Here is a 15,068-nt window from a genome sequence, read left to right as displayed (position 1 = left end):
GGATCATCTAACCAGAGTAATTATGGGAAAGAGCTTTAGCCAGCATTCTACTTTGGAAAGAATTTTGAGTCTATATGTGGCTAAATTTTGACTTCAGATGTAGTTCAAATGTCCTTTTCGCTGTATGCCCTCTGGCCCCTTTGGCAAGGTCTTTGTTGCTCCCACAGCCCTTTCTACATGTCCCTATCATTATGCTTATCACACTCTGTTGTAATCTTGAGATGCAGGCTTCTCTCCAACTCTCCACGCAAGTGGCACTTCCGTGTTTCTGAGTGAATGAAAGAAAAAGAGATGTACTTGGGCTGGATATAAAATTTACACCTAATTAAAGAACTTAAAAGGAATTATTTTTATAGAGACTCTTTTTTAAAATAGAGAAATAAAAGGACAAAAACATTTATCTGGTACATGTGGCTTAAAATCTGAGGAAGCATCACGATAAATATGGGGCTGATGTATTTTCAGGGTTGGCCCATACCCATCCCAGTGTACTGGTTTATTGGAGTTAAGGTGGCATCAGGGGTTGCTGGTCACTTTTCACCCCCACATGGATGGTTCCTGATTTCAGGTTGGCAAATGTTGGCAAGAGCAATGAAGGAGGAGGTAGGGCAATGCTGGTTCAGGCATAACCAGAGGCAGGAACAGAACAATAAGTGAATGCCAGGGTAGTAATGCAACAATGGCCTTTATGACCCTTAATAATTCCTTATAGCAAGGTTCTTTTTGTCAAAGGCAGATTTGCCTATATATCTGAGTGTCTGTGGTATCACCCATTGGTTGGTCTCCTCTGATGTCTGTCTCTAGTCAACATTTAAATTGCTCATTACCTTGCAGAGGCACCTTCCAGATCTGCTTGAGTAATCTATGGTATCTTTAGGTACTTCCCAGCTGTTAAGGTAGGAGGGCTTAATGGGAAAGAATAATGGGGATAAGCTGCTATGAAACTGTGTGCTAGGTGAAAAAGGGTATAATGAATAGTCAAAGGCAAATTCTTCACAGACCAGTTAGGTGAGTTGATAGTGTTGTCCACAAGGTCCTAGCAGTAGAAATCTTCTCTTGAGACCCAGGTGCTGTATTCCAACTGGTTACTGATTTTGAAATGACAGGTAGAGGACAAACTGAACAGTATAATCCAAATCTAGGACACATACAGTTTGTCGCTGGAAATTTACTTTAACATTAACAGAGTGGCAGTGTCTGAGTCAGTTCAGGCTGCTATAACAGAATTCCATAGACTGGGTGGTTTATAAACCACAGAAATTTATTTCTTACAGTTCTGGAGCCTGGAAAGTATAAGATCAAGATGCCAGCAGATTTGGCATCTTGTGAGGGCTCACTTCCTGGTTCATAGCCAGCCATCTTCTCACTATATCCTCACATGGCATAAGGGGGAAGAGTGTTCTTGGGGGTCTCTTTTATAAAGGCACTAGCCCCATTCATGAAGGCTCCACCATCATGACCTAATCACCTACCAAACACTAATACCATCAGCTCCTAATACCTACCTCCTAATACCATCACACTGAAGGTTAGGATTTCAACATATGAATTTGGAGGGTGGGGTGGGGGGAGGACACAAACATCCAGTCTATTGCAGGCTGTAAGCTGATAAAAGAGATAACATATTCTAACTTGGTATTGGAGTACACCACAACAAAACAACATGGTTGTAAGAGTGGAACAAGTCTATGACAATGGTATTCCAGGGCATTTGGGGATTGACAGTGACTCTGGTCTAGACCTGCATTTATTGCGCAGGCATGGGACTTAAGGGCTGGTGTACTGCAGGTTGTTGGACTCCAAATCACCAGAAAGAGGTCATCCTTTTTTACAGAACTAGAACAAATAATCCTAAAATGTACATGGAACCACAAAAGACCCACAATTGCCAAAGCAACTGTAAGAAAAAAGAACAACGCTGGTGGCATAACCCTCCCAGACTTCAGACTATACTATCAAGCTCCAGTAATCAAAACAGTGTGGTACTGACACAAAAATAGACACATAGATCAATGGAACAGGATAGAAAGCCCAGAAATAAACCCATGCACCTATGGTCAATTAACCTTCAACAAGAGAGGCAAGAATATACAATGGGGAAAAGACAGTCTCTTCAACAAGTGGTGTTGGGAAAGCTGGACAGCTACGTGTAAATCAATGAAATTAGAAAACTCCCTCACACCACATACAAAAATAAAGTCAAAATGGTTTAAAGACCTAAATGTAAGACATGACACCATAAAACTCCTATAAGAGAATATAGGCAAAAAATTATTTGACATAAATCATAGCAATATTTTCTTAGATCAGTCTCCCAAGGCAAAAGAAATAAAAGCAAAAATAAACAAATGGGACCTAATCGAATTTAAAAGCTTTTGCACAGCCAGTGAAACCATCAACAAACTGAAGAGACAACCTATGGAATGGGAGAAAATATCTGCAAATGATGAGACCAACAAGGGGTTAATAACCAAAAGAGTGAAACAGCTCATACAACTCAAAAAAAAACAGAGAGGGTCATCCTAAAGGGGCTTAGCAGGCCTACCTTAGAAATTTAAGGGCAACCCCAGCTCACCAGCATATCAGGGTAATGCTGGAGCTCTGCAGTTTGGACTCCCCTATATCTGGGAGGCCTAGCAGGTCATTCTGCCAATGCCTCTGTGCTCCATATTCTTGGGGATCATGTCTGGATGATAAAGTATGTTCCTCCTCATTAGATTGCTCCTGGCTGCTACAATGTTCTTTGGCAGAGTCTATCAGGACTGTGCAGGTTCTGATGTCCTCTAGAATTTTGGCTTGTGTGTCAATGCCGTTGCTGAGTATTTGAGCTGAGCAATTAAGTAGAGAATGTAGAAGTCAAATCCCTTCAAAGAGGGTTCATCAACTGCGCTTCTAGCTTTTCCTGAGCTTGGAGAGGAAAAGTAGCACTGTAACTGAGAGCTTGGACTCTGCTGTCAGATATACCAGATTTGATCCAGACTCTGTAACTTATTAGATGTTTAACCTTGGACATGCAACTTATCCTGACATAAATGGGGATAAAGGTAGAACCCAGCTCACAGAGTTGTTGTGACTAAATGCGATAATACATGAGAAGTGCTTAGCACAGTGCTTACATGAGATAAATGCTCAATAAATCATGACTATTACTATGTTTCTGGTTTTAGCCCAGTAGCTCTAAATGACAGTAATTGGGCTCATCCAAATGGGAGCCTGGCCTCGTATACAGGTTGTTGTCCCCATGCTTCAAAGGTAGCCCCAATGGCTAGGAGCTCCTGTCCCCAGGGTGGTTGTTCTTGGACAGAACCAGCTTAAGAGGTTGTATATGAGGTCTCCTGTATTAGAATCCTCCCCACAATATTTCAAGCATTTGTTTCAAAGGTGTAGAGCTCTTTAGCACGATAGTAAAGCAAAATCTAGACAGAAGAGAGGAGTTTCTTCTCTTGATGAGCAATAGTTCTGGCCAGAAATCAGATACACTCTTCTTTCTTACCTGGGTTTGACTATTTGGGTGGCCAGAGCGGAAAATGGGAATGGATTACCAGCTGTACCTTGTGAACTTCAGGATCTGCTGGACATCTGGGATGGAAATATCTTGTCTGCCAAAGAGCAGTTTGCCTTGGTGAGACAGATGATGGGAACTGTTAATCTTATCTTCAGACTTTCAAAATTGTTTCTCACAGCTGGCCTAGAGATAGCCTGAAGTATGCCTCTGTCAGATCAGGGGCTCATGGAACCCAACCCCTGCAAGTACAAGAGGATGCCCTCCAAACAAAAGCCACTGCAATCCAGAAAGGCATGCAGGAGCCCTTTCATCAGCCATTCCAGAACAACAGGAACACTGCCCAGGCCAAATGACATTGCTGTGTACTGGGATTGTCTTGGGAGTGTCTGGAAGGCTGCCTTCACTGGTCTTGCTCTCAGATGCACCATCTAAGAAGTCCTGCTTTCTGAAAAGCTGTACGTGGCAGGGCCCATCTTTGAGGTCAGGGGGATTGGTGGACTTGCTCAACAGTCCTGAATAGGAGATTGTCTTGAGGCTGTGGCAGACCTGGCTGGAATGAACTCTCCATTCTCCTGAGGCAGAGGTAGAAGTCCTGATGAATTCTAGACACTGCTTCCCATCTATATGGCTACAGAGGACCTCAGCCTCAGGCACAGATAGCAAGCACTCCTGTTTTGGAGGTATACAGGCCCTAGGCAACAGGGCTACTGCAGTTAGACTCCTAATTTTAGAGTAGCTCCTCTGCTTCCTGTGGGAAAATGTTTGCTGGTAGGTGGCACACTTATTTAAAATTCCAGAAGTGGGCAAACAGTGCTCTAGAGATTTGGGGCCTACAAGCAGAATTCTCAGCAGTCTTTGAAAGTGAAATGCAAAATGTAGGTTCCCCAGGCAATATCAGAGTCACTGATCTCCAGCTAGGAAAGGCCAAGAACAAGAGGAAAGCCCAGTCAATGTGTGCCAGAAAGCACCTGACAAGTGACCTGACCACAGTCAAGTCAGTAGGACCACAGCATAGGACCAGAACTCTTGGGAGAGAATCACACAGTGCCCACATGCATGGAGTTGGTCTGGGTGTGTGATGAAGAACCAGGCCTGGTGAACTGGGGACTTGCTCCAAGTTCTAGGATTCCTAAGACACTACCACCTCGGCTTCCCAGGGACGTGGACCACATCACCACTAGGCCTGGGGACTGGGACCCAGTGGAGTGTGATGAGGCACCTCCAGTCAGCACGGCTGTCTGGACATCTGAACACAGAGTGGCTGGTCTCCTTTAACACAAGCAGAACAGCCTCACCTGGCAGCCCCACTGACAGAGAAGTGTAGCAAGAGCTCCTCTCTCCACTCTGCTCAGGAGACCACCTCAGGGTGATCTTGAGGTGTGGTAGGACTCAAGGACTATCTAAAACTTCCCACACATCAGCTACTTGGGAAAGTGGAGCTGCCCATGATAACTTTCAGGGAGCGGCAGTGCAGAGGCTTTCTCTGTAGCATACTTTTTTTTTTTTTTTAACCACCTAACATTCATGATGCCTTCCTACCAGCATCCTGATTCTCTTCGGGCATTTCCTTCCCCCATACTGTGTTCTGTCTTGGTGGAACAGCAGAGCAAGGTGTCCTTGCTTCCCTTTAAGGAAGCTAAAGAGATCCCTGAAGTCTCCTCACCATCCCTGGTACATCCATGGGGTGGTCTGTGACTACGAGGTAGCCTTTCTCCCTCATGGGACTTTAAGAATAATGTAAGGATGGAAGAAATGACTGGTGTTCATTTGGTGGTAGCAACTGGGTGAGATGGTGAAGCAGTTCTTGCTTCTGAAATCTAAAACTACCTCATCCTATCTGTTCCTAGCCTGGTTCTTTAGGACTTTCCTTCAATCTCCTGAGCTCCCCAACGTGCTTTCAATAAATTATCCTTTCGCTTGTGGTAAGAATGGCTTTTTGTGGCTCACAACCAAACCACTCCAACTAGGTCAATGGTACCAAACATCTCATTCTAATCGTAGTGGCACCAGGCATAACTCTGACCTTTAAGACAGCCTTCCACCTGATGGAGCGGACACATTCCGAGGGGCAAGACGCTCATGTTCAGGGATGGGGGCTGCTGATTTGTATGGAAATGATGACTCATTCCTACAAAGTAGGAAATTAATTTTTTAAAAAGTAGGCTGAAATCCCACTAAAAAGCCCCAAATTTGCTAGAATCATTCAAGAATCTCTTCAGGAAAGTGAAAAGGGTAGGGCTGGCTCTGCTCCAGCAAGTGGTAACTGGAAGCACGAGCCACTAGCCTGAGCTGTGGCTTTCAGTTGGGCCATGAGCCCAGTCAGCTCATGAAGAATTTCATGTTTTCTTTCCCCAGAATTAAGAAGTCATCCAGTAGGCCTTAGACTGACCCCAAACATTTTTGAGACCCACCTCACAAACACTTTGATATATGTGGGCCAAGGTGGGCCTGACCAGTGGTTGGGCTTAAACAGGGCTGAGGACTCTGGAGTCAGAGGGTTTCTGATGTTCAAGGAGCAGGCAAAGGCCTACAATTCCAGGAGATAAATCCAAAGGAACACCAAATATGCGGAGGCAAAGCAGGTGCAGAAATCTCGGAGGTGTTTGGAGCCAGGGAGAGATAAAGCAAATGCAAGTGAGCCAGGAGCAGTGAAATAGGAGGGGCCCCTGCTGAGCGACTGCCCAGACGTCAATTTGTCATTTGCAACATATTTTTACAGCTTAGTCCATCTCTAAGCCTAGATGCATCCAGGGTCACGAACAGAGCAGATAAATGAGGCGATAAAAGTTAAAAATGGAGATTCTGGGTGAATCTTCAGCAACACTAGCCCCTGTGAAGCAAGCCATCCGAGCAATGGCCTGGTGGCCCATCGCCATTGTCAAACAATCCAGACACAGGTCCAGCAAGCTGGGGGCTCTGGCACCAATCAGCTCTGTGACCCTGGGGAGTCTTATACCCATTTGGGGCCTCTATTTCATTCTGAGAAATGGGGATAACAGTGTCTCCTCCACCTACTTTGCAGGGTTATTGTGAAGGCCAGATAAATCTTCAGAATGCCTGAAATAAGAAATCTGAAAATGCTGCAGAAACCTAAGGGCATTATCAGGATCCTCTCGTTCTCTCTTTTTTTTTTTTTTTAGTTTATTTATTTTATCTATTTATTTTTGGCTGCATTAGGTCTTTGTTGCTGCACATGGGCTTTCTCTAGTTGTGGCAAGTGGGGGCTACTCTCTTCATTGCGGAGCACGGGCTCTAGGCACGTGGGCTTCAGTAATTGTAGAACGCGGGCTCAGTAGTTGTGCCTCGCCGGCTCTAGAGCATAGGGTCAGTAGTTGTGGCGCACGGGCCCAGTTACTCCATGGCATGTGGGATCTTCCCGGACCAGACCTCGAACCCATGTCTCCAGCATTGGGCAGGCAGACTCCTAACCACTGCGCCAACAGGGAAGCCCAGGATCCTCTCCTTAAATTGAAAAAATAATGCTTTTTCTTTGCCACTCTTCTCTGCAGAGTTCAAAGTCCTCAAAAAGCATTATTTTCTTGACAGAAACTGACACTTTTCATAGACTTCTGCTGGGAAATCAATTGAAGAGGCTAGAAAACCTTTGCACAGCCTATTTTTAATCTTGGAAATAAGCTAATACACCGATTCCTTACAGCCATCACTGTGACTTTTAAAGAGAAGATGTCCCTGAGTTGTCTGTCATGGCTTTTCTGGTAGCTGTTGCAAAGGGAGTCCCTTCAATCAAGCCACAATGTCAGCTCAAAAGTGCAGAGATATCTGGGGTGGGTACAGTGACAGAAGCCATGGTGAAGCCTAGTGTCCTATGTTTGCTATTTGGATTTCATCCTGTAAGTGGTTTTAGTCCGAGTTCTGGATTTAGAACCCTCCTTGCGCTGTACCTCTGAAAAGACAAAAACAATTATTGTAGTAACAATATATTTACTAAGGACTTTTAACTTTACAAAGCATTTAAAAAATTCTGTTCTGCATGAGTAAGCCCCAAGCTACAAACTATTTGCCCAAAACTTGACTCTACATTGGTTATTGGGATTGAGAATGCATTTTCTCAAAGTTTCAGTGTAGTCAGTTAGTGGGTCCTGGAAAAGAGTAGTATGTGGTCAAGGAGAGAAGAGAAAGAAGAAGAATATTTCTTCCTTCCAGTACATACCCCAAGCTTGGTGGGAAAAAAAAAAATTCAAATAGAGCTAGTAACCAGAATCCTCCCAAATCCATCACTGTAGCCCTTTTGTATCTCCTGGTCCCTCCCTCCAGTGTCCCGTGCACAGACCCTACACAAGCCCCACCCTTGGGATGGGTGCAGGAGGACTTCTGCTGTCAAGCCTGCTCTCCCTGGCTGCTCCATGACACCAAGGTTCTCAACTGGAATCCTTCCAACTGGTGCTGCCACCTTCATCCCACATTTGACAGTCACCTTGTTCACACCCTGTCTTGCCCCCATTCCTAAATCATAAGCCTCCCTTTGATCAGAGACTAAGCCATATTCATCTGTGTAAACTCCCCTCTCGATTCGTTTCTTCATTAATAACTCAGAACACAGTGATTCGCTAATTGTTAAAAATGACATAAAACAAAAATAAATGTCTTCCTACTCTATCCAAATCTCTTTACTCAGCATTCACAAGGCTCCTACCTTTGCCATATGATTTTCCATTCCTTCACTGCACAACTATCAGGAGAGAAGTGATCTCCCTGCACTAACTCATATAAATATGACCCAGTATATGCCATATGCATGTCAGACTGCTCCAGGGCTGTCTGCATTTTTTAAAGGAGCTGCCTGCTAATTCTAAGAAATGTTTAAATTGTGGGTTTTTCGGAGAAATGTTCAGGTCACCGCATGGCATGGGGATTGCCTTGCTTAGCAGCCAGTTCCCCTAAGCTTTGCAAGGCTTCTCATCCTCTACTTTTGAGCCCCTGGCAATGACTTTGATGAGGGTGTGGAGGAGGGTAAGAGTGGCAGTAACCTAAACTTGTGTAGGTTGTTTGCAGATTGGGGCCTAACTGTATATCGTTATCCTCTACCTAAAATTATCAAAACCTTTAAATTCTGGATTTAAACTAATCCCCAAGACTTTTATGGAAATGGACAAAACTAAAGTCACTCATTCCATGTTGAGGTAACCGCTCTAGTTTAACACATAGACCTTTTGTGTGGTTTGCATACAGTATTTAGTTTTCTGTAAACTGGAAAAAGTCTAGTTTCCAGATTATCAGGATAAAATTACACAATAGGAGAAGATACAATTTTTTTTTTTAATTCATGAAAACTCCCTCACATATATTCAGATGTAAAGCTAAAGGATTTTCACACCTGTAATGATTAACATTTTACCAGTTCAGAGTTAACAGAAGGGGAGAAAATGGGCTCACACTCCTCCTCCAACACTGATATGATATATCATAGCTGGGCCAGAGACTGTGAGGGGTTGGCTAACTTACTGCTTTTGCTGGGGAGGCATAGGTAGAGACAGGGGTGACAGAGAAAACAGAAAGTAGATATCTGAAAAAAAAAAGAAAGTAGATATCTGCCCAGTACTACCCCTGGCACCAGGACTTGTCCTAGGAACTGACGCAGGTTGAAGATGAAAGCAAAAATCAAAAAATAGCCTCCAATATTGGGGATATTAAGAACTGCTTGAGGGCAGATTATAGATTAATTACAGATAAGAAAATGAAGAGTTAAATTCCTTTTCCTATAGAATAAAGAAGATTATTTTCATCATAGACAATCCACTAAGTACTAAAAACTAAAGACAAAATTCCCCATAAACCTCTATCAACCAGAGACAATATATACCAATGTTTGGGCATATTTTGTTCTGTTTTTTTTTCTAGCTTTAAAATATTGTATCATATCCTGTTTCCTGCATTTGATATTTTAACATAAGAATTTCTCATGTCATTACAAATTCCTTGTAAATACCATTTTAATGGTTGTATAATATTCAGGTATTTTAACGTAGCATAATTTATTTAATCTTTCTTCCATGACTGGAAAGGTAGGTTATTTTCATTTTTTCTTCTTAGATACAATGATACACTGAACATCTTTGTGCATTAATTTTTGTTTCTGTATTTAGGATTATTTCCTTAGACTAGATTCTCAAGAGTGAAATTATTAAGTCAAAGTATATGTGTATTTTTAAGGCATATCCATACATACACTCAAATTATTTTCTGAAAGAGCTATATCTGTCTGTCCACCCACAAGTATTATTTGTGAAACTAATTACTTTGTCCCTTCTGGCCAGCATTGTATTCTTTGCTTTTAAAAAGCTTTGCCAGGGCTTCCCTGGCGGCACAGTGGTTGATAGTCCGCCTGCCGATGCAGGGAACGCAGGTTCATGCCCCGGTCTGGGAAGATCCCACATGCCGCAGAGCGGCTGGGCCCATGAGCCATGGCCGCTGAGCCTGCGCGTCCGGAGCCTGTGCTCTGCAACGGGAGAGGCCACAACAGTGAGAGGCCCGCATAACGCAAAAAAAAAAAAATCTTTGCCAGTTTTATAAGTAAAAATTGTATCTCATGTTAGTTTATTAGTTACCATTGTTAGTCATTTGGTTTTCCTTTTTGTGACTTGTCTGAACAAGATAATTATATAATTATATGTGTGCGCATTCCCAGGAGAAGTATGAACTAGTAGATCATCACTAAAGATATTGATACTCTTCTAAAATATTTATGACCCAATCAAATTTTTGCTCATAAATACAACCTAAATAAAGTAAAATGAGAAAGCAATCCTCACCTTTCTTTGGAGATTTTGAGGCTCTTTCTACTGGGCTGGTTTCTTCTTCTTCTCTTTCTCCTTCATTTTCTTCTTCTTCTCCTTCAGATTCCTTGTCTTTATACTTCATCAGTATTTCCTCTAGTTCTTTCTCCAGTTCTTTATTTCTTATAAGGGTATAATGAAGTTTTTCATTCGCATCATCAAACTTCTCCTCTGCTTGTCTGGCTCTGCTTTCAACCTCTCTGATGTGGACAAAATCCAGAGAAACACAATAAAATGGAAAGGTTTGGAAAAGTGCCTTTCATATCTAGAAACTCATTATCCAAAAAAGGCAGTGGGATTAGAAGAATATATCTAAACAGTACAAATAAGGGAAGCAGCAGCATCAATGTTTAGCCAAGAACTGGGGGCCTAGGAGCTACTCTGGATGGTAATGTCAGAGTGCAGACATGGTGTGATTTAAGAATACAATATATTTATCATTTCTTAGTGAAATCTGACTTTTGGGTATTTGGAATTCTCCATCAATAGCCAAGGAACCCCTTTTCAGTGGTTAATCTTGGCTTCTCTTTATTGATGTGATCCAACAAACAAATAAAATAGTGTCCCTTCTTTTCCAGCACCTTTAAAACCAGATCTTACAATCAAGAAAACCAGTTTGAAGTGTGTTTCTTAATTACTAGGGCACATGTTGTATGTCTATATTCTCTTCTCGTAGCATTCTTAGCTATTTAACTCTGTTGTCATTCCTACAGTTTGGGTTATGTAACCTTCTTTCCTGCGCACAATAGCTTCTCCCAGTTTCATTTATTTCTCTAGTTCATCTCCTAGAAACATACTGAGTTGGATCCCTCCTAACACTCTACTCCCACCCCAGATATACACATACACACTTGACTTCCTCCATCTTCACTGTGGCTGAGGACAGATGTCCCTCCTGGAGCAGTGTAGTTCACTGCCTCTAGCAGAAGATTTGAAGATACCCACCCCACTTGTAAGGAAAAAGGAAGCAGGAGAACCAAAGGTAAGCCAAGAAGCGTACATTTCTCAGCTAGACCTCCTGGTCGGCAACCTTTGTCTTCTTACCATTGTGGTGTCTCATACTTACATTAACTTCTCCTGCATGCATTCAATTACAGCCATTGTTTCAAGATACCTTGGGGCCAATGTACCTTCATTAGCTGATTCTCTCTGACAAAGAAAGTATGTACTATGAATGAACTGAGAGTCCCAAAGATAAATAGCCTCTTTCTTCAGTATGTTCTGGACCAAGCCTTCTTTTTCTGCTATTCATGTTTATATAGCAGATGATTAAGCACACTTTTTTTTTTTTTTTTTTTTTTTGCGGTATGTGGGCCTCTCACTGTTGTGGCCTCTCCTGTTGTGGAGCACAGGCTCCGGATGTGCAGGCTCAGCGGCCATGGCTCACGGGCCCAGCCGCTCCGCGGCATGTGGGATCTTCCCAGACCGGGGCACGAACCCGTGTCCCCTGCATCGGCAGGCGGACTCCCAACCACTGCGCCACCAGGGAAGCCCTAAGCACATTCTTAATACCAAAGAAGAATAGGGATTTCCTGTGGCCAAATACCATACCAGCTTGCAAATTATTCACACTCTGGTGGACATAAATTTGATTAGAGTTGTAAAGAAGAAGCAGGGAGAACAATATCAACAGAAGAAGCAGGGAAAGAAGAAAAGGTTTAAAAAATAAAGAGAAGGGTAAACAAGTTTCTTTAAGTTAAAGATCAAGGAAATTAACTATATTTATGTTATTAATAATTTACTTCATTAAGCACATAACAAATTGCAAATTGCAAAATTCAATAAGATATTTCAGCTCCTTAGGGAACTTCATAAATATCAAGGCAGAGAAAATATGAAAAAAAAAAACAAAACCTCTTACTTATTTTGACTCTATATTCCAGAAAACAAAATAAGAGGAAGATAAAAGAAAATTTAGAAGACAAAAACTATAAGCATATTTTAAAATGAATATTATGAGACATTTTCCTAGAACTGTGTACTTTTAAAAATCTCATTTACTCATGTTTCCCAAACAGAGGCAAGTAAAAGTTAAACTCCACCTTACAGATGGAAAGGGAGATCTAAGAGGATAGGCAGCCTGCCATAATCACAGAATGATCTAGCGGATTAAAGCAAAACCCTCATCTAGGCCTCTCCATCCTCAATCACACATTCCGTTGCACTATGCTTGCTGTTTCTAAAAGCAAACCAGCGAAAAGAAACTGTATCAAACATTTTCACTTTTACTCTAGCTCTTTTACTCTCTTCTTATTTTCCCAGTCACATATTTTCCTCTTTCTGTTTTGCTTCCCCTTTGGGCAGTTTGTTTGGGAAGTAAATGCTGTCATTGTTCAGCCTGGACCAGCAACCTGTGATGTGGCTGTGCCTATACAGCACATACTACTAATTTATTTATTCTTTGAATCCAAAAGAAAGGCTTTCAGAGCAGAGGCATCTGGAAATGCAGTTCCACACATGATTTATACAGCTGCATGAAACAGTTTTAACTGTAGGTGGAAACCAAAGTAAACCAGGACTGTACTCTGCTAACTGTATACATTTGAGCCTTCTGACTCTCTACTAATTCAACAGATAGATATTTAGTTACAGTGTGCGAGGAAAACATCCCTCTGTTCTGACACCAGCAAGTACAGATTAATGTTCTGTGGTCCATTTCAAACCCTCCAGCAGGAAATTCCCATGGTCCAAAATGCTGGACGTTGGGCTTCTAGAATTATGGCCTCCTCTATGTACGCCAGGTGACAACCTTCCCTGCATCACCTATGTACCTACACAGATGCCTCAAGGCTTATCAAAGATACTGCCTTGGGCCCTCTTCTCATATTTTGAAGCTTCCTCTGGCTTTTATGCTCTTTTACCTGCTGTATAATAGAGACAAACGTGGGCCGCACGGCTCTTGGAAGCAATCGCATTAGACCTTTCTTGTTCGTGCCAACCTGCGGTAGCTTGGAGCTAGTCTCTCTCTCTGACTCCAATTATGCCTTTGGCCTTTTTGGCTTGGTCTTCCTGAGGTTAGACTCTATTAATGGACTTTAGATTGGACTAATAGCTCTGGCTTGAGCCTATCGCAGGGAGGATCTGGCTTTAGACCCAGTTGCTTGGAATCCAACACTCAGTAATGAACTCCTAGCCAGCCACAGTGCCCCTGTCACCTTTGGACATATTTTCTGGAACCACCATTCCAAGGACTCTTCCCTGTTGCTGTTATAAGATGGGTAAGTTAGTTACTGCTCTTAATACCTATGCCTGGGGTACATGGTATTGTGGGAGGAAAACACAGGCTTCTAAGGGCCTCCTTCAGCTTGGTGAAAAAATACTGCTGATCCCCCAAGTCTGGCCCCTACTCTCCCTTCCAAAGGAGTTCATAGGTGATCCAGCAAAATCTCCCATTTTCCTCATACTTACAACTCTTTACAGACAGCCAGGACCTATGGTTTGAAGATAGGCCTAAAAGAGATGGTTTCTAACATCTTGCTTGTTAAAGTAGCTGAGCTGTAGGCAACCCAACTCATGCAGCCAGGCGGCAGTGCTTAGGGTCCACTGTAGCTCTGAGCACTTTGGGTAGCCTCAGGGAGAGCCTGCTGAATTTAGTCATCCCATACCTCCACCATTCGGTTGCAGCGTTAGAGCTCAGCTGCTTCTCCTCCAGCGACAACTTTGGAATGAGCCCAGTTCAGAGAGGGCCACAAGGGGTGCCCTGCAACAGGATCTCAGACCTGATTAAACTGGGCTGCACCTGAAGGCAGAGTGGCCTTTCGCCAGGATGAGTAGAGGCAGAGTCAATGCTGCTTACTGGGGTCACTTGATTCACCAGTGAATCAGGCAAGTGCCAAATTGGGTATTGCCTGAAACAGGCACAGCGGGCCAAGCTTTGTACATGGTTCCTGCTTTAAGTATGGTCTTCAGGAATTCCCACAAAGTCCTAATTTCCAGCGAATTGAGGAAAGTTTGGAATAATTGATAGTTCACCCCTTGTCCTCCTAGTTATGGCGGACACTAGGACATCAGGTAACGATATGAATGAGGCCCTGGTTTAGCAGGCCAAGCAATTAGCCTGTCCAAGCTGGTGGTGACTTACCACCACTACTCCTGTTATCACTCATATCTCAACCCCCAGAAAATCCTGTGCTGGAGTCATTTGAAGGAGATACGAGGAGCAACTGGAATTCTCCGTGCTCAGGTCCCTAGCCTCCCAGTGGTCTGGAGCTACTTCTCACTAGAAACCCAGGACCCAGCTATCTCTTGGCGCTCTCCTGCTCTATAACTCAGCTCCCAGGGACAAGACAAGTTATACCTGCAAACCACAAGGTTTCTGCTTCCCTATCCCTTCCTTCCTTTTCTCTTTCTTTCCCCAGTGTCAATCAAACATACTGCCTCTTGGGAGTTGTTTTCAGACCAGAAAGAGAGAGTGCCACTGCCCAGCAGGACTGGTGCCTTGGATCTGCATCCTTGCTAAATGGTTGCTTATGTTCTTAGGGCCAGAGGCTAAGCGTCTGTCAAAAAATAAATAAAAAATTTTTTTTTAAATAAAGGAAAAACAAACAAGCAAACAAAAGCAAAAGAAAATTTTACAGTGAAACTTTTGAAACTTTAAACTGCCCTCAGGGAGCCCCAATGTCTTTGTGAAAGGAAGGAGCATAGAGCCAAGGCCCTTCCTGCCCCATGGAGCCTGCAGTACAGTCCAAATCAAGACAGCACTTCCCCCAGCTCCGCTTCCTGCCCCGAATCTATGACCTCACAAGCCAAGTCAAGGACTCTCCATTCTC

General features: G+C 43.1%; 1 protein-coding gene across 1 annotated transcript in view; it reads right to left on the bottom strand.

Annotated features, from left to right (window-relative positions):
- Positions 1-5,530: 5,530 nt before the first annotated feature.
- The window catches only part of AXDND1 (axonemal dynein light chain domain containing 1), a 91,331-nt gene continuing 81,793 nt past the window's right edge, over positions 5,531-15,068 (bottom strand). The window contains exons 23-27 of the mRNA XM_065870897.1: positions 11,366-11,448; positions 10,276-10,499; positions 8,969-9,029; positions 7,813-8,073; positions 5,531-5,633 (exon numbers count right to left, since the gene is read on the bottom strand). Of these exons, the coding sequence (XP_065726969.1) occupies positions 5,531-5,633; positions 7,813-8,073; positions 8,969-9,029; positions 10,276-10,499; positions 11,366-11,448 (732 nt within the window). The remainder of the gene's footprint in view (positions 5,634-7,812; positions 8,074-8,968; positions 9,030-10,275; positions 10,500-11,365; positions 11,449-15,068) is intronic.

The sequence above is a fragment of the Phocoena phocoena genome, chromosome 1 (genome assembly GCF_963924675.1).
Source record: "Phocoena phocoena chromosome 1, mPhoPho1.1, whole genome shotgun sequence".
Lineage (NCBI taxonomy): Eukaryota > Metazoa > Chordata > Mammalia > Artiodactyla > Phocoenidae > Phocoena > Phocoena phocoena.
The sequence above is the reverse complement of the archived record's forward strand: the minus strand, read 5'-3'. Positions and strand labels throughout refer to the sequence as shown.